Below are 18418 nucleotides of genomic sequence, written 5' to 3'. Positions count from 1 at the left end.
TTTCTGGTTTGCCACTGGTGAGTTTATTACACGACTAAAGTTCAAATAAAAAAATAAAAACCAAAATCTTGGCAGGGAAGCTAGAGCCAGAATCAGGAAAATCTGCTTCCTTGTCCCCAGACTCCCTGGCCAAGCCCAGCTCCACTAACTCATCTTGACTCGATCAAGTTCCTCATCAAGACTTGCATCTGTACCCTGGACATCTCTGCTGCTCCCACTGGAGAGTGAATCTGGAGTCCCTGGCACTGGGGCTTTGGTGAGGGCTCCATATACACCCATGGCCTGAGGAGAGGAACAGAGAGAATACCATGAGGACACTTGACAGAGGTGCAGCCCAGCCTACCAATGGCTAAACGGGAAAAGATGGCATGGGGGCCAGTAAGTTGGTTTTCCTTTCTCCCTCTCTCAAACCTGTCTTGTAAGCTCTGGAGTTGATTTTAGGAATCTTGCAAACCATCAGAGTAAAGTGACTCTCAGAATACCAGCACAAGTATCTACCAAAAAAAAGTATCTCAAGAACTTCCATATTTGCAGGACTGAGTGGAGATGTTTCATTCTTAGATTCCATCTCTACAAAGAATGAAGGGAGGTCTAGGGCCAAGGCACTCTGAAGACCTTTATGGTATGTAAGTGTTGATGACGGTGGTGGGGTCTCAGTTTGGTCCCTGGCATCAGTGCTCTGTGCTGGGTCCTCAGAGAGCTCTAACCTGAGCCACCATGCTGGTGACATCGCCAGGGTTGGAGGGCAGTAGGATAGTGTTGGAGTCCTTGGCCAGTTTGGAGAACGCGCTGACATACTGCTCGGCCACAGTCAGTGAAGCTGCTGCATCTCCATTCTGTGATCACAGGGGGATAAAAATCAGAGATCACCGATACGGAGAAGAAGGGGTGGATGGGGAATGAAGAAAGCAGTTCACAATAAAAAGGACCATGTAATCTGGCTCAACAGAGCCCACAGAGGCGGAACTCTCCTCAAGCGTAGATAAGAGAACCCCTTCCACTGTCAATTCCTGTCCCCATTCCCACCCAGGGGCCTCTCACATGTTGTGTCAGAGCTGCAGCCAGGATTCGAATAGCTTCAGCTTTAGCCTTGGCCTTCGCCAGAACTGCACTGGCCTCTCCTGCAAGAGAAGGGACAGAGCTTGCTTGACCCATGAAGTCAAAGTACCCCAAAGATCCTGCCCCAGCACCAATCTTCAAAGGCCCATGCCTTGCTCCTCCCTCAGCCTCTACCCTCTCCTGACCTGCTGCCTGATTTATCTGTTCAGCCTTTTCTGCTTCGGAGGCCAGGATCTGGGCCTGTTTCTTCCCTTCTGCCACATTGATGGCCGACTCTCGGGTCCCCTCAGACTCTAGAACTGTGGCCCGTTTCCGCCGCTCTGCCTCCACCTGGAAGCCCACAACAATCCCAATCAACAAGCCAAGGGAGACTCATACAGACATGCAACTCTACCCATTGTAACAGGAGGGAAGTCTGGATCCTCCTGGGACTGGAGCACCCTGAGGTCCTTTTCCCACCCCTCCTTGGCCCCCACCTGCATCTGCATAGACTCTTTCACCCGGGGTGGCACATGGATATCCTTGATCTCATAACGGAGGCAGCGGATACCCCAGCAGTCAGCAGCTTGGTTGATGGCATCCACAATGCTGGCATTCAGGGACTCCCGTTCCTGGAAAAAGAGGTGTAAGCCCCACAGCCTCAACCTACCTATCAAGGGCCTACACTGAGAAGGGCCTGGGACTGATCTTGACCTTCAGAAAAGATTAAGAGTGTCAGGTTTGTGTCTTCAAACCCTAACTCTGGCTCAGATCTGCTTACCCGGAAGACTTTGTCCAGAGAGAGTTTGCCGAGCTCTGATCTCATGGTTGTTTGAGCTAGCTGGGTGACGGCATACTCAGGGTCCTCCACACCGTAGCTTGCCTGAGATGGACACGGATAGTGTAAGAAGCTTGGGCACAAGATTTTAGTGAAGAGGGCAACTGAAAAGGCTGGATAAAGTAGGGGACAGGTACCTTGTAAGGGTCCATGATGCGCAGGTAAAGGACTCCATCGATTTGCAGAGTTACATTGTCTGTAGAACCAGGAGAGAAAACGGGGAAAGTCAGGCCTCTAGGTCCCAACCAGTTCTTTCTACTAAGCTCTGGATCTACAGCAACCACATCCTAATAGCCTCAGAGCACCCATGTCACCCTGAACCCCTCACCGAGAGTCACAGCCGACTGCTCAGGCACATTGATGACAATTTCCTTGAGACTCTGCACATATCGGATCCGGTCTAACACAGGGATGAGGATGTTCAAACCCTGGAAAGAGGAGTCATGGGTCCTCAGAAGGCTGGGAACTATTGGGTTGGGACCTAAGCTAGTCCTGGAGTATGTAGGGAGTCAACACATGGAACATGCCCAGAAAAGCAGCAGCTCCTACCAAGAAATAAGTCCTCAGAAGGCTGAGGTGTCACTGGTAAGAAAACCCAAGAGAACAGGAATGCAAGACTAGGCCCCTGAATGGAGAGGAGAGTCATGAGAATCGGAGCCAGCAGAATAGCCATCTCTATGCAGACTGAGAGGTAGGGCTGAGAGTGGGCAGGGGAGATTCCCAAGAATGGGGCCTGTGAGATGCATAGGAAAAGGTGGTAACATGGGGATGATGGTCAGCAGCCTGGGCCCTGTCAGGTCTGGCCTACAGAGTCGGGAGCTAACAGTGCGGGCAGGCCCAAAGGAGGTCCTCCCGACATTGCATGTCGTGAGGGATTGGTCATCTGGCTAGCCCAGGGTGGGCAGAAGAGGTTTCTCACAGGCTCCAGGATCCGGTGGAATCGGCCCATTCGCTCCACCACCCAGGCCTCCTGCTGCGGCACGAACAGTACCACGGTGTTTCGGGGCAATCCAGAGGAGGCGCGGCGCGGAGCGCGGCCAGAAGCCAGTAGAGAGCCCTGAAGGAAAGAAGAGGGTGAGCAGAGATCCCATCTGGCCAGACACGCCGCCCCTCGGTCCTGAAGGCATCTCCATAAACCACGACCCTCAGGATCCTCGGAGAGAGAATCACATGGGGACCATGACCTCTGACCCCAGTCCTCTCCAACAGTTGGAATTTCGCTCTTTTCCAGCGAAGAACCCAGGTAATCTCTGTCCCGACCCTCTGGAAAGGTTGCCTCGCTCTCACCCTCAGCAAAAGGGCCCCAGTGCCCCGCGCCGCGCGCGCCAGCATTTCCCACCGCCGCAGCGACCTCCGGAACCAACGAGACAAGCGGAGCCGTCGCTCCCAGAAGCCTACCCGAGCCTTTCCTCTTGCAGTTCCGCTCCCCCGGATGTACTTCCGGCCGTTGCCTCCCACCCCTTCAACACTCACCCAATCAGCGTTACTTGGTCTAACGGCGCGTCAAGTTGTTCCCTGGGAAACGCAGACCTTCTAGAGAAGGGGGAAGGCTGTGGTTGTTCTGGGTTTAGCTGTTCACGCCGAAGATCCCCGGCCTGATGGCCAAAATGGAGGCTATTTTTCGCGGGCATTATCACTCAGACACCACGCACTGAATTCTTCGTCCTCACCCGAGACTCAGTTTGCCCACCAGAGCGTAGACTCGCCCCCATCTGTCACCATAGCGACTAGTGGATTGGAGCTGACTCGTTGCCATGGTTGCCATAGTGATATTCTCTGGTAGTCCTGCTGTGTTGTACCCAGGACTCCCACTGGGGACTGACCCCAATCCTGTTGCCATGGAAACTGGGCCTAACATTGCCTGGCGATTGGGCCGAGATTTTCCCCTCCCCTCTTTCCTCAAAGACACTGCAGCTCCTTCCCTGTCTTCCCAAGCAAGGTTTGTTATGCCCGGTCTTAAATACAGAGTCCAGCAAACAGCCTCAACGTTCAACCTTGTCTGGAGCATGTCACCTTGCCCACATCCCTAATGCTCTGGTAGTCAAGAGACCTCCGTAGTCACCTCCATTTTACATATGAGGGCACTGAAGTTCTGAGGGGCTAAAGTCATTAATAGAACCAGTATTAGAATCCTGATCTACAATTCAGAGTTCAGCTTCTACGGCTGAACTTTACCCACCAACCCCTCTGAAAGGAGAAAAACCAGGCCCCAGGAATCAGCAGGGACTAGCCTAAGACCTCATGGGCCCAGGCCTGTTGCCTCTCTGGTAGAAAGGGCTGAGTCCCAGCTCCAGGAAGGCCCTCCATCCCCCTTCACACCCTCTCCCCAACAACAACAACAAAAGTAGAGCTTAGTTCAAGTTTCCAAACAAGAATTTATTCTTTCTTTTTTAATCTTTTTTTCTAAAAAAAAGTACCAGGTACAATTTTTTCCTGTTTTTGATTTGCTTTGTTTTTTCAAGTTTCAGCAAATGCTTGTTCCCCTCAGCCCAGCCCCAGGAGTTGGGACTGAGGCTGGGTCAGAGTCTGGAGTGGGGAATGGGGTAGTTTGGAACCACATGACTGAGTTTGAGGGGTGCCCCTCACCCCAGCTGAGGTAGGTGGGTCAGAGTCTGGCCAGGTGAGAGGAGGCACCCCAGTGCTTGGCCCTGACTCTGCCCCCTGGACACCTTCTTCAGTCAGGACCCCAAAGCAAGGAGACACAGGTAGGAGGAGAGGGACAACTGGAGTCTGGAGCCCTAGGTGAGGGGTGGTTAACCCCTGTGTGTGTGCATACGTGCACACTCACAAACACATACCACACAAAGACAAGCTTGTGCACACACACATACGCATAACTTGGCTTTCAGAGATAGGTCAGAGGGTAGGGGAAGTGAAGGGACTAGGGGAAGGACAGGGGAAGCTGAGTCTTTGGCTACTGACTCAGTCCCTCTGGAATAGCCCCTCTTCCCTCAGCTGAGGGAGAGCAGTTCTCCTCCTGCCCCCACCGCATAAGCCTCTTCAACTCCTGAGGTTGGAGCAATATCTGAGAGTGGGAAGCGGGGAGGAGTGATGCCAATTATCAGGTGTGGGAGGTTACCAAGGCAATCCAATTTGAATAAATTATAAATTAAAAATAAATAAAATAATAAGTGGCCCCTGCCCAGGACAGGGAGGCAACGCTGGCATAACTTGCCTGGGAACTTGAGAAAATCTCAGGGTAGCTCCGGTTCCTCCCTGCTACCTAAGCTGGCCTGGGAAACCCAAGGGAGGGGACAGGCACATGGAGTACCCGAAGTAGGGCAGGGTGTAGTAAGAATCAGAAGCTTTAAACACCCAAATAATCCATTTGGGTGTGAGCATGGTGAGGGCTTTAATTCAAGCCTGAAGGGTCTCTTCCTGTCTCTCCATATATGTTCTCTAAGATGGAGCAGGATGGGCAGGTCATTAGCCCGCATGGGTTCAGAGTGCTGGCAATCAGGGCAAAGGTGAATAACGTGGATTATGAGGGGCCTCGGTCACAGCCTGCAGTTCGTAGGGGAGCCCTGTGTCCAGCTCCAGGCTCCGGCGGGAAAAAAGCAGGCGGATATCTCCATGCAGGCTTAAGCGGCCTGAGCGGGAGCTCCGGAACCTGGAGGAGGACAATGTGATCAACGTAAGAATCCAGGCTGGGTTCAGTGGCTCATGCCTGTAATTCCAGTGCTTTGGGAGACCCAGGTGGGAGGACTGCTTGAGCCCAGGAGTTGGAGACCAGCCTAAGCAACATAGCGAGACCCCATCTCTGAAAATAAATAAATACATACATATATACGTACATACATACATAAAAATTTAAAAATAAACTAAGCAAGAATCCGGACAGTATCGAAGCAAGGAGAGGTCCTCTTCAGGGAGGGGATACCTGGGCCTCCCCAGCCATCCCTGGGCCCTCTCCTCACCTGAGGTGCAGCAAGTAGCAGAGGAGGCGGTGGGTGGGGTTAGCATTTCCCTCCTCACCCACAGGCACCAAAAAGAGGCGATGGCGCAGGAAGGTCATGTGGGCAGCAGGCATGTCCGAGAAGTCAAAGGTCACGAGGAACATCTTTACCACAGTCTGGTTGGGGTTAAATAAGGTCTAGGGACAGGACAGTCAAGGTTGGTAGGGCCTGAGGGCTGCTTTCCTCTCTCCCCACTCCCACTCCCTCAGGGCAAACTCACCACTTGGACGGTGCCCACCTTGGGCACGCTGTAACCCTTCCTCCCCAAGGGGTTCAGATCCACGATGCCCTGGAAGGCCAGGGAGCCATCAGTCAAGGTGGGGACTAGGAAAACCCTGGGCCCTAAACACATGTCCCTCTCCATAAGCTCTCACCCTGAACCTGCCCCTGCCCTACACTAGAGTTCTCCTCACCTGGCCCTGACTCACTTCTAGGTGAGGAATAAGTAAGAAATACCTCTTGCCCCCTGGCCCCACCCCCAAATCCTCATCCTCCTGATGAGCTGACTTTGGGGTTGGAGTCAAGGCATACCAGGAAGGGAGCCGGGGCATTTTGCTCAGAAACATCAAAGAATGTGACAGTGACAGGCAGCGTGACATGCTGGGGGCAGTATGACCCACTAGCTCCAATTTCTGCTGTGAAGCCCTCAATGTGGCCAGATGGTGCAAAACGTCCTCGCAGCAGTGATTCCTGGGATTAGGGTAGGGAAAACACATGATGAGAGAGATGCCAATTCTTTTCCTTATCCATCCAAGCCACATTCCACCATCCCACCTCTCCCAGGACCCCAGCAATCACAAACCCCAACGGGAGCTACCTCAAAGTTGCCCAGCAGGGTACGGCTGACAGCAGGGGTAGGAACAGGGGAGGCACTGGGGGGGCTCAGCAGGCCTGGCCCCTTCCGGAGGCTTCGAAGGGGGCTCCTGGTAGAGGAAGGGAAACACAGGGGGTTGGCTTGAGGTATTCTGGGATTCCTGCTTATGCCCTTGGACTCCACCCTCTGCCACTATGTAGGGCTTCTGCCCTGGGGTCCCCTACTAGGATGCTGGAAAGATTACAGACTTCTGCCCCCATTCTCAGGGACAGGGTAGAGGAAAAAGCTGGTCACTTACAGCTTCAGGCGACAGGCTCCTTTCAGCCTCCGCCCCATGGGACCGCAGTCTGTTGGGTCCTACGGAGAGAAATGATTGGGAAAAGAGACAGGGTGAAGGCCATGTATGTTTTGGGGCAGAAGCTCATCACAAACTCTCAAAGGAACACCCTGCCCCCCAGGCCTCCACCTGTACCCACACAAATATCCACTTAAGAGTACATGAAGGACAGGCGCAGTGGCTCACGCCTGTAATCACAACACTTTAGAAGGCCAAGGTGGGTCGATGATTTGAGCTCAGGAGTTCGAGACCAGCTTGGGCAACATGGCGAAACCCCATTTCTACCAAAAATACCAAAAATTAGCTGGGTGCAATGTCATGTGCCTGTGGTCCCAGATACTTGGGAGGCTGAGGTTGGAGGATCGCTTGAGCCTGGGAGGAGGAGGTTGCAGTCAGCTGAGATTGTGCCACTGCACTCCAGCAGTGATGGAGTGAGATCCCATCTCAAAAAAAAAAAAAAAGTAAAAAAAGAGTAAATGAGGTCCTTTATCGGCTTACCAAAACAGGCTCTTTGGGCCCAGGCAGCAGGTGGCTCCAGAAGGGTGTGGCTTTGGCATCAGAACTGTTGGCAGCAGTAGGGTGGCCCAGGGATCCCCGGCGCCTCCGAGGGGCTGGCCCCTCTTCCTCAGAGCTGACATCTGGGGCTTCTCCAGCAGGAAGCAGCCTTCGCTTGGTGGGGCAGGGGCCTGGGGGTCCAGGGCCAGGGGGTGTGTGCTCGGGACTGTGCCCATTGGCAGGGCCAGGGGACTCCCTAGGCCAGAGGCTACCCCCATTGCCCACCCCAGCCACTGGGCTCTTACCCCCTATTTGTGCAAGACTGTGCAAATCAGTGTCAAATGTGTGCAGCTGGCCTGGAGGGGCTGGCCCTGGGGACTCCCCCAGGGACCCCTGTCCCCCTGGATCTGGGGAGGCCCAGTCTCTGGTGTGCAAAGTATTGCAGGAAGCATTTGATGGGGGGCAGGGGGGACTCCAGGCCCCTGAAGTCCAAGATGAGGTGACACTACTTCTCTGTTCTACAACACAGAGGCCACGGTGGGAGAAATGCTGGCTGGCCACACCTAGTCCCAGCCCCGGTCCCTCTGGGCCCAAGAGCCCCACAGTAGATGGTTCTTCAGGGGGTAGTCCCTCTCTGGCCCCCAGCCCAGGGCCTCTCTTCAGCTCCCGGGGACCCTCAGTGGGTGGGGCTTGTCGTTTCAGGGCCCTATGAGGCTCAGAGGTACCAGCCGGAGGGGAAAAGATGGATACCTGGTAGACCCCGGGGGATGTCGCCCCCCCTGCTGGGCTGTAGCCCATGAGCAGGCCACCCTGGAGGGCCCCCTGCCTGACTGGAGGCTGTGAAGGGCCAGCCTCCGGCTCTGAGGATGGAGACAGCTCCGCCTGCACGTGGCGCATGAAGCCCCCCTTGGGTCAGGGGGGCCCCCCAACACGGCCTTTATGCTGGGCCTGGGCTGGGGGGCCTGGGGACATCTGTGTAAGAGAAGAGAAGAAAAGGTGGTCAGGGGAATCAATGAGTCTTCTTCCTTCCAGCTGAGTTTCAGACCCTCTCCTTGCCTAAAGGGGTGACTTTGATGGGTTCCCAAGGATGAATGTGTACAAATCCCTGGATGGACTAATGGAATATAGAGATCACTCTCAGAACTCCTGAGAGGGTGACAGGTTTAGCTCAGGCTTCTTACTGGACACACTTCCCCCCCTTCTCCCTGGTACTTACCCCGATGAAGAGGCCTCAAGCCTAGCTGTGCGTCCCCTCTTCCCAACTGATGCCTCGTGCCCCTAGCTTGCAGTCTGATCCATGCCTGCTGCACTGGCAAGGTGACTGCCACCATTCCGTGCAGCTCCTGAGCTCAGCAGGACCCTGAGGAGAGAAGAACAGACATAAGCCAGGATCACTGGAGCCAGCGGTAAGGCCTGTCACCAATTATAGGCTAATATAGTACACTCCAGGACATCCTTCTCCCATGTGAGAGGCTCTTCAGGAACAGAAAGGGTAGGCTTAGGGTCCAGGGCCCAGATGGCAGAGTTGGGCTACCTAAGGAGTCAAAGAGGCAGGTCTTGGCTCAGTATAATAAGGATGTGACAAGTGAGTTGAGGTAGAATAACTACTTGTCAGGGCCACCATTTGAGGACTCCTGCCCTACATGGAGGAAGGGATGAGAGACCCCCAAGATCCAAGAGACCATGCCAGCTGAGAGGCGGCCAGGGGAAGAATTCAGCTTTCTTACTCAAAGCCACCAAATTGCACAACTCCTTCTTATATGTCTATCTCCAAAGGGACAAGTGCCATCCTAGGGTACTAAGGGCAGAGGTCTCACACACAGTTACACCCCATCAGCGGTCCTCAGAGGTACAAACCTCAAGTCAGCTCAGAGCTGGCCCTTCAGCCCTGAACTCCAAATTGCCTCCAGCAGCCTGTCTCTTTAACAAGAGGCAACAAATCCGACCAAAAACAACAAGGGGAAGGGGAAGGGGTCACTGCCAGAAGGCACTTTCCAGGGCCCTCCTGCAAGGCCCTGCAAACTAGAGATAAGGCCGCAGCAGTCAGTCAGCTGGAAGCAACTAGGGAGTACCTCTCCACGCCCCTCCCCCAGTGCTCACACACCCAACACCAAAACCCCAAACCACTGGTGCATAAGATGGTCTTCACTAACTATTCCAGCCCATACTAGGGTGAGGGGAATGTCAAGTTGAAAGCCAACTGCCCCCAGGGTCAGCCTTCTCTTTTGCTGTCTGACATTCACAGTGCTCTTTCCCCTTCAAGGAGTGCCCTTTGAATGCCTACCCAAGACTTTTCCTCCTTGGATAGGTCAAATGCCATCTCCTCCAGAAAGTCTGCTCTGTCCACCCCAGACCATAAGCACCTCTCCCTTCTCTGAGACCTCACCTATGGCAGTGTTACTACTTCCTGTAAGCTCACTAACAGTTCTGCTCACTCCTGTGGGTAAGGCATCTTCTAGACCGACCATAGAGTTCCTGAGGACAGATCTGTGTCCCACCCCTCCATCCAACCCCAAGTACAGGGGTAAGCACACAGCAGGGCTCAAAAAAAGTAGAATGCAAGTCCCAGACATCTGGGCAGCAGTCCTGACAGTGGAGAGAAAAATTTCCCAGATGAGAGAAGCAGAGAGATTAATTGTACAAGGGAGAATCAGGAACAGAGGTGGGGGTGGGGAGCAGGCAGAAAGGAGAGATTTGTACCCAGGGACTGAAAAGCTCTCCTACACCAAGTTCCCATCATTGTACCCCACTATCCCATTTCACCAAATTCTCCTAAGAATTGGGATCCCTAAGAAAATCCTGGTTCCCTGTGGTGGGCGGGATGGCTGGAAAGGGCAGAACACCAATGGCAACCTGCACTATCCTACCTGCAACCAACCTTGTCAGAAGGTACAACCTACACTAATTTCTACCCTTCTTTCCTCCACCCAAGCCACAGAGATTCAGGAGGGGCCTTTTCCCTAGCACCACCACTTCCAGGTCATCCCAGTTGCCCTCTTGACCCCTTGCCCTGGGGAAGCCAGGGGATGACATGATGCCCTACTTGACCCCAGCATACCTGGCATCTGCTCATTAACCCCAGAGCCCTCTCAGTTCCCACCCTGTCAACAAGACGCTCTTATATTCACTCCCCTGCCACCCAGCCAGTCTGGCTCTAGACCATGGCTTCAAGCTGACTCATGGGGCAGGACTGCAGGGGAGGGGGGCAGGGCAGAGTAGGCCAAGCCTCACTCTTCGTTCAGGGGGTGGGCAGCAGCTGGCATCAAACAGCTGTGCCAGGCTGTGGCTGGCAAGGACTACAGCTCCCAACATGCCGAGGGAGCAAGGCCAGCAAAAACAAGTCCCAGAATACGTCTGTACCTTTAGACACTTTTGAGGCCTGGGAGGTGGGTATTGGTATAGGTATCAGCTTCGAGGCTCATTCTCCCCTTCCCTTCAGTATTAAAGATTTCCATTTCTACCATGATCAAGGAGAGTGACAGGATGAATTCCTATCCATGTGCTTTCCACCCTCATCCTATGCAAAGAGAACTGCTGCCAGCTGCTCTCTATTTTGTCCCTACATACATCCACACAAGCTAGGGGGGCTGTTCCCACGGACCACCACTGTGGGTAGGAAGGTCGACCTCTTCTCTCTTACCAACCCCTCGGCCCCCAGCCTAGAGCCCTCTATCTTCAGAGGGGAGAGAGCAGACCTTAGCAGCCTCTCTAAACTAAGCCAGGCAGACTCACCTGACTCCTGGACTCCTTGTTCTGGACGATCCTTTACCCCCTGCCCAGCCTCCCAGGTCCCTTCTCACTCCTCTCCTCCCCACAGCCTGGGACAGGCCCCATACTATACTGGAGCTTCGGAGATTTGCTCTTTCCCTCTAGCACACTCACCCCGCTCCCAAATTGGCTCCGCGGAGGTGGCCGCTGCTCCGGGCCCTTCCGTCCAGTCCCGTCCCGTCCCGTCCCGGTCCCTCCCCTTGGATCCCCGGTCCTCCCTGCCACGGGCCCCCAACCCAGACAAAGGGTGGCTCAGGCTGAGCCCTGCTCTGCTAGGCTCTTCGCTGTTCAGCTTCGCGTGCAACACTAGCGGGCCCTGGCGCCCGCAGCCCCCCAGCCGCTGCCGCGCCCCTCCCTGCGACGGTCCCTCCCCGGGGCCGCCCCGGCTCCGCTGCCCCTCTGACTCACAGGCCATTTCCTACCAGCTGATGGGGCCGCCCGCCCCGCCCAGCGCCCCACCACCCGCGGCGCGGCGGCCACGGCCGCCACGCCCCCCTCAGGCTACGCCCTCCCTGGAAAGCGACCATGCTCATTGGTCCATAGGAAGCCAGCCTCCCCGCGACCTCAAGTGCGAGGCACGCCCCCTCCAAGAGGCACACGCCTATTGGTCCATAAGGGGGTAGGCCTACCCAAGGTCGCTCCGCCCTTCTCCTTAACCCGACGGCTGCCGGAGTCCAAAGCAACACCCTGCCCTGCCATTTAACCCTTTCAGAGGCGTAGGCCTTCCACATCTTACCCCTCCACCCTACTCCCCCGCCCTTCCTCCTTCCAGGACGATTAATAGGAAGCCTGAGGGCTTTAAAGATACGGTTTGACAACCCTCAAAGTCTGCCTGCTGTCTATACCAGACCTCAGACCCCAAATACCTCACTCCCACTTGTCTTTCCCCACCTTCCAAACCAAAGCTTCAGAGCTGGAGAACTAGTGAAGCCCAGGAAGCTTCCTCCATGCCAGAGAAGAAAAAGGCCTGAGGTGGGACCCTATCTCCTTCCATGCTAAGAAGTGGTACTTTTCCCTCTCTTACTCTTAAATTGATGTTCTTTTGCCTTCTTTAGAGGAGCCCCACGGATTCCTAAGATAGGGATACATTTTAATTTCAGGGACCAGCATTATTCTTTGTGCCTCTGAACTCCCTTTCTGAGATCAGCCTGTCCCATCCCTTCTGCCAGCACTCTTTCTACTCACAGGCCCATGTTCAAGGAGACAGAGCATACAGGGAAGTGGGATAGGAGAGCTTCTGCCCAGAATGGGGGAAATGAGCCCAACTCTTGTGATGTAGCTCAACCCCATGACTCACAGCTCCCTCAAAACTATCCACCCTCCCACTGAGTCACTGGGCCCCAGCCCAGTTCAGACCCAGTCAAATCAAATGGCAGCAGAACCGGCATCCCTAACCCTTATCCTCCTATTCTTTAAATGACCAGGATGGAAACCTTTGCAAGGATTGAGCATTCAAAGACACTTTCTAGAGGGTACTCTAGAGGTAAACTAAGAAAATCAATAGTCCTGTCTACCCTGCCCTCTGCACTTGTCAGCAAGTCGGACAATTTGGGACTTAGGAGGCTTTTTCTCCTGGGCCTTCACAGAAGCAGGAGGCAAACACCAGAGCCAAAGAGGGAAAGTCCATTCTTCTACAGTTCAGAGGCCACAGAGAGCCCAAGGTCCTTGTTTCTGCCTTGCCTGTGCTGTGGACCCCCCCAGGGCCCTGAGGTTATATCACTAGATAGTAAAAAGAGGCTCCTTCCTCTTCCCCCTAGTCCCTCAGTCCTAGACTTGGGAGACACAAGCAAGTAACAGTCCCTCTAAGCTCCCTTCTCCTTACCTCACCCTAGACCACCCTTTTCAAGAGGAAAACTCTGAATAAGAACCCAGTTCCCTTGGGCTGACTTCCTTGCCGGTTCCCTAGTGTAAGGAACAGGATTAAGGAAATTTTCAACGCCCTTGTCAAAATTACAGTGTATCAATGTAAGAGCCTACTTGCCTTAATAAAAACTTACGAGGAAAACAGAGACATAGAACACTGTAGGAAAAAAATAATCCCTTAGCAACCCCACCTTATTCTATCTTTCTGCCACTACCATAGGCCAGGCCTTGGTTACCTACAAAGGTCAGAGGACAATAGTTCAGGGTGAAGGATCAAAGATGTTCCAGGCCTCAGTGTACCCTGGGAAAGCAGCAGGGTACAACCAAGAGGACTTACCACCAGGTACGGTGGCTCACGCCTGTAATCCCAGCACTTTGGGAGGCCAAAGTGGGAGGATCACAAGCTCAGGAGTTTGAGACCAGCCTGACTAACATGGTGAAACCCCGTCTCTACTAAAAATACAAAAATTAGCTGAGTGCGGTGGCGCGCACCTGTAATCCCAGCTACTCAGGAGGCTGAGGCAGGAGAATCACTTGAACTCAGGAGGCGGAGGTTGCAGTGAGCCAAGATTGCACCACCGCACTCCAGCCTGGGCGACAGAGTGAGTGAGACTCCGTCTCAAAAATAAATAAATAAATAAATAAATAAATAATAAAGAGGCCTTACCTTCCTGCCCTAAATTTACCCTGCTTTATTTTTTTTTATATAGCGGTTATCACTACTTGACTTCTCCCTCCCCCTCCACAATTTCTTTCTCCCCTTAATAGAATGGAAGCTCCATGAGAGCCGCAACTTTGTTTCGTTCATGCTCATATTCCCAGAGCCAACATTAGTCCCTGGCAATGTTCAATAAACATTGACTGAAGAAAACAACAGGCCCTGGGCTGAGTGAACAGCAATCCGGCGATCTGGATCCTATCTTCTGCCCTTTCACTGTGACATCTGGGGAATCACAGTCTCTTTAGCCATAAATTTCCAAACCTGTAAAATGAGGTGTTTGTATAAACAATGACTGCTGAGGGCCTCTGCAGCTCTACAATTCTAATGACTGTTGTTCACTCATATCCATATCAGAGGATAGCTCCAGGCATTCGAATGCTCTGCTGCCTGTACCAAAGCAGAAAGGCTACATCCTCCAGTCTCAGCACAGCAAACTGATGCCCTTTCTCTTCATGCCCCACCCACTCACGCAAACCGCCCCAGTCCTGAGGAAGCTGGAGAGTCTGCCCTAGGCCCGCCCTCTCTGAGAGACTGTCTGGGAAGCAGTGTTGCCATAGCAATCAGCTCCTCCTCAAAAGGCTTCAGCCTGCCCTTTTTTACCCCACCCTACCCCAGGGCTTTGTCTGTCCTCAGCAGACCCACCCCCCTCCCCAGCCAGTCTCTCAGCTCCTGGGTGGTTGTGTGAGGAGGCTGGCTTGGGGCCCCTTTTAGCAACACTGTCACACTCATTCAGCCACTGTGTGGAACTCAAGCCTTTCCCACCCTCTCCCAGCCAGCCCAGGGGCAAAAAGAACCCTAGCACTCCATCAAATCCCCTCAGGGAAGCAGAGGAGCCCTCAAGAGAACTAGGTCCTAGTCTGTTCTGATAGTGCTTCCAAGCCTGGAGTGTGGGGAGCCACTCCCTCTTCCTCCCCTAGCTGTGGCTGGAACCTCACAACCCTTACTGGGTTCAGCTTACAGTCGTGGACCACCTCTCAAAACAGACAGAAGACCCTCAATACTCCTCACCACTTCCCCCCTCCCACAGAAGCCCTAGCGTTCCCCACCCAGAAGGATAAGGGTGGGGAAAATCTGTTTGTGGCAAGTGGTTAAATGTGGCTACCAGTCACTTGGGGTCTATGCGAGAGACCTGGGTGGTAGTGGTGGGGGTGGGGTCTGAGCCCTGCCGCTGGTTACCAGGGTCTCTGGTCATTGATAACAAAGTACCGGGCAGGGCACAGCTCCTAGATGGGCAAGGGCCAGGCCAGGCCAGACCAGGCCCTGGGGCAAGGAAGGAAGTGGGAAATGAGCACACCCAGAGCATAAGGGCAGGGCAGGGCGGGGGAGGGGGGAGACAGAGACCAAGGCCGGCTCTGGGAGGAACAGGAACTAGGATGGGGGGTTGACAGGAACCCAGCGGGGGAAGGGTCCCCCGGGACCTCAGCTTAGGGAAGAAACCCCAGTCTCAGCTGGACAGATCCAAAATAGACTGAGGAGACATTCACACAAGCCCTAGTGACAAGCAGGGTCTGACTCCTCTCTGAGTGCCCAGGCCAGAAGGCGGAGTTAAAAGCTGAGCAGACAGGAGTGCAATAGATTGGCCTCTTCACCCCACTAACCCCAACACCCTTGCTCTTAGAACCCAGAACACAAGTGTCTTCCTGGAGTTACTACAATGCCCTAAACTGTTACTTTGTCAAAGTACTGGGGGTTCTGTTCTCCTGCCTTAAGTTGGGCCTACAACCCCTTCCCCTAGATAGTGCCCGCAGACCCTCCGACACCGCTACACTCCTTCTCCATTAAACAGCCCCCCCTTCCTTCAAAGCGCCTCCATGTCCCCTGCCCCTCATGTACCTCCTCCAATCCCCCACATCAGACAGAGACAGCCCCCTCACAGTGTACCTCGCAACCCCCCCACAACAAAGCGCTCCCGCCCTTCCCCCATAGAGGCCTCTGGAGAATGCACCTTGTTGCCCACACATTGAGTCCCCAACTGCTCCCGCGACTTCGTATCTTCCCTCAACACACAGCAGTCTCCAGATCTTCTGCAAAGCGCACCCCCATCCGCGTCCCTTCTTCCACGCTCACCCTGCCCCACACCTGTAGTTCCGTGGGTCCCGTTGCACTTGGGGACGTGGTAGTGGTTGGGGCAGTTACTGAGCAGCCCTAGCTGTAGCCTCCGTCTGCAAACCTCGCCCCTTCAGTCCGAGCCCCGCCCCCGCAACGCCCGGGCCCACCCTCTCCCTTGTCCCACCTTCCACCTTCTGCGGACTTGTCCCTTTCCTCGTTTAATTTCTCGAGCTCCTCCCCTGTAGCCCGGGCCCCGCCCCCTTCTGACCTCGCACCTCCTTCGCGTTTTCTTTGCATTTCCCCAGGATCCTCAGCTTTTCCCAGGCCCCACCCCCGATCCCTGCCTCCTCTCGGTCTCTCCGCCTTTCACCAGGACCCGCCCCCTCGGATTCCAGCCTGGCAGAAGTCGCGCCAGGACCCTTCCACCACGATCCCCCTCCCATCTCAGAGCCCCTCCTCCTTCCGCCCCTTCTCCCTCACGCCTCACCCGGGCGGTCGCACTCCAACCAGGATCCGCTGGCTCTGATTGGCGGTGGCGGCCCCAATGGAGGAAGGAGGAGACAAAGTGATGGCCGCGGGTCGCCTGAGGTCCCACCCCGGCCACGTGCGGCTTCTGTGATGACAAGTCTAGAGGGGCGGGGCCTCGGCCGGCAGGCTGCTAGCCTGAGCAGAGCGGATCAGGGCAGAGGTGGGGAGATGGAGCCAGGGCCGAAGCCACCAGCCTGAGGGCTCTGAGCCAGGTTGGGGCTATCTCGCTGTTTTCGCACCGGTGTGAGCTGCCGCCGGAACTCGAACCTCTTTGTAGGGATGTCTGGGTGGGCGCGTGCATTTGCACTAATAGGGGAGGTCCGTAGGGATTGCAAGGTAGTGCAAGGAATCTCAGGGGTCTGTGAAAATGAGGGAATCTGGGCGGTGGGGTTCAGGTCTGCGAGGTTGAGCAGTTTCTGAAGCCTACGCTGTGCAGGCGGGTGTGGGTTCTGGGATGGGATGGACAGTAGGAGTCAGATCTGTACCTACTGAGGCAGGTCAGCGAGATCTGTGAATTTTACGAGATGAGTGTTGATATGGAGTTAGGAGGGCCTGCAATTGCTGGAGAAAAGTGAGGCCTTTCCCTTGTACAGGTGTCTAATGAACTGCATGACAGTTACATATGTTCTGTAATTTAAGCGGCGCCCTCTCCCACCTCTCCCCAGGAGATACAATAAGGGAGGGCTACGCTTCCCAGACACCGGTAGATGGCAGCACAGGACACTTGCAGAACTGAGACAGCCCAGCTCAGCGCCAATCTGTGGCCTCTCCGAGGAGCGGACCGTTTGGGTCTGGATTTGATCAAGTTCTACAAAAGTCACATTCTTTTTTATTTTTTTTGAGACGGCGTCTCGCTCTTTCGCCCAAACTGGAGTGCAGTGGTGCGATCTCGGCTCACTGCAACCTCCGCCTACTGGGTTCAAGCAATTCTCCTGCCTCAGCCTTCAGAGTAGCTGGGATTACAGGCGCGCGCCACCAGGCCGGGCTAATTTTCGTATTTTTGGTAGAGACAGGTTTCACCATGTTGGCCAGACTGGTCTCAAATTCCTGACCTCAAGCGATCCGCCCGCCTCGGCTGCCCAAAGTGCTGGGATTACTGGCGTGAGCCACAGCACCCGGCCAAATCTCAGATTCTTTAGGCTCTGTGACTTTGTCAGTAGTTAACTTAAACTGGTTTACTCAACGTCAGTGGTGTGGAAGCGCAAAAAAAAGAAAGAAAAAAGTATTTTCTCTGGCCATAAGGAACTTATTATTTAGACAGTGATACAAATGCCTACATAATCCCAGAAGGGTAAACTAAGAAAGTTTTGTGTAGTGGGAAAACCACAGAGTTTGAAGTCATCTAAACTTCTTCAACTTCAACTTCAAACTTCAACTTATGGGTTCAACTTATGAGTTTGTCTCATACCTTTGAGTATTTACTAGCTGTATAGATTTAGGTAAATTACTTGACTTTAAAAAAATTAATTTTAGAACAATTTTAGATTTACAGAAAACTTGTAAAAATAGTGCAGAGAGTTTTCATATATACCCTACACCTAGTTTCTCCTATTATTAATATCTTTCCTTATATGGTTCATTTATTACAATTAATAAGCCAATATTGATACATTAACAATAACTAAAACCCACACTTTATTCTGATTTTCTTTTTGTTTTTTTGAGACGGAGTTGCCGCTCTTTCACCCAGGCTGGAGTGCAGTGGCAAGATCTCGGCTCACTGTAACCTCCACCTTCTGGTTTCAAGAGATTCTCCTGCCTCAGCCTCCCGAATAGCTGGGATTACAGGCATGTGCCACCACGCCTGGCTAATTTTGTATTTTTAGTAGAGATAGGGTTTCTCCATGTTGGTCAGGCAGGTCTCGAACTCCCGACCTCAGGTAATCCACCTGCCTTGGCCTCTCAAAGTGTTGGAATTACAGGTGTGAGCCACCGCGCCCGGCCTATTCTGATTTTCTTAGTTTTTGCCTTATGTCCTTTTTCTGTGCCAAAATCTAACCCAAGCTGGAAC

General features: G+C 53.8%; 2 protein-coding genes across 11 annotated transcripts; both read right to left on the bottom strand.

Annotated features, from left to right (window-relative positions):
* Positions 1-3321, bottom strand: STOML2 (stomatin like 2). Its single transcript, XM_003829819.3, has 10 exons — positions 3164-3321; positions 2796-2933; positions 2205-2304; positions 2014-2072; positions 1820-1921; positions 1536-1670; positions 1245-1389; positions 1042-1121; positions 708-836; positions 1-282 (listed from the first exon to the last, which is right to left on the bottom strand). The coding sequence occupies exons 1-10, from the start codon at positions 3206-3208 to the stop codon at positions 145-147; spliced, it is 1071 nt and encodes a 356-aa protein (XP_003829867.1). The 5' UTR covers positions 3209-3321; the 3' UTR covers positions 1-144.
* Positions 3322-4231: 910 nt separating this feature from the next.
* On the bottom strand, positions 4232-16478 carry ATOSB (atos homolog B). 10 transcript variants are annotated; one of them, XM_008955223.4, is made up of 10 exons: positions 15776-16028; positions 8695-8838; positions 7784-8450; positions 7482-7669; positions 6945-7003; positions 6650-6755; positions 6364-6522; positions 6053-6121; positions 5794-5969; positions 4232-5486 (listed from the first exon to the last, which is right to left on the bottom strand). In XM_008955223.4, the coding sequence occupies exons 3-10, from the start codon at positions 8373-8375 to the stop codon at positions 5333-5335; spliced, it is 1503 nt and encodes a 500-aa protein (XP_008953471.2). In that variant the 5' UTR covers positions 8376-8450; positions 8695-8838; positions 15776-16028; the 3' UTR covers positions 4232-5332. The 10 variants fall into 10 exon arrangements, with proteins under 10 accessions (XP_008953471.2, XP_034823275.1, XP_063450487.1 ...); XM_034967384.3 differs by lacking the exon at positions 15776-16028 and adding an exon at positions 16367-16478 and having other exon boundaries at positions 7482-8450; XM_063594417.1 differs by lacking the exon at positions 15776-16028 and adding an exon at positions 16155-16186 and having other exon boundaries at positions 7482-8450.
* Positions 16479-18418: the final 1940 nt, after the last annotated feature.

The sequence above is a fragment of the Pan paniscus genome, chromosome 11, assembly GCF_029289425.2.
Source record: "Pan paniscus chromosome 11, NHGRI_mPanPan1-v2.0_pri, whole genome shotgun sequence".
In the NCBI taxonomy this organism is placed as follows: domain Eukaryota; kingdom Metazoa; phylum Chordata; class Mammalia; order Primates; family Hominidae; genus Pan; species Pan paniscus.
The sequence above is the reverse complement of the archived record's forward strand: the minus strand, read 5'-3'. Positions and strand labels throughout refer to the sequence as shown.

Bases quoted from the DNA above. Each gene is read 5' to 3' on its own strand.
- STOML2 (XM_003829819.3), bottom strand. From the start codon at position 3,208: ATGCTGGCGCGCGCGGCGCGGGGCACTGGGGCCCTTTTGCTGAGG. The intron at 1,922-2,013 runs GTACCTGTCCCC...TGTCCATCTCAG, and splicing joins GCATCATGGACCCTTACAAG to GCAAGCTACGGTGTGGAGGA. The intron at 1,671-1,819 runs GTAAGCAGATCT...CTCTTTTTCCAG, and splicing joins CTCTGGACAAAGTCTTCCGG to GAACGGGAGTCCCTGAATGC.
- ATOSB (XM_034967384.3), bottom strand. From the start codon at position 8,375: ATGCGCCACGTGCAGGCGGAGCTGTCTCCATCCTCAGAGCCGGAGGCT. The intron at 7,004-7,481 runs GTAAGCCGATAA...TTCTCTCCGTAG, and splicing joins GGCCCAAAGAGCCTGTTTTG to GACCCAACAGACTGCGGTCC. The intron at 6,756-6,944 runs GTAAGTGACCAG...TTCCTCTACCAG, and splicing joins GGAGCCTGTCGCCTGAAGCT to GAGCCCCCTTCGAAGCCTCC.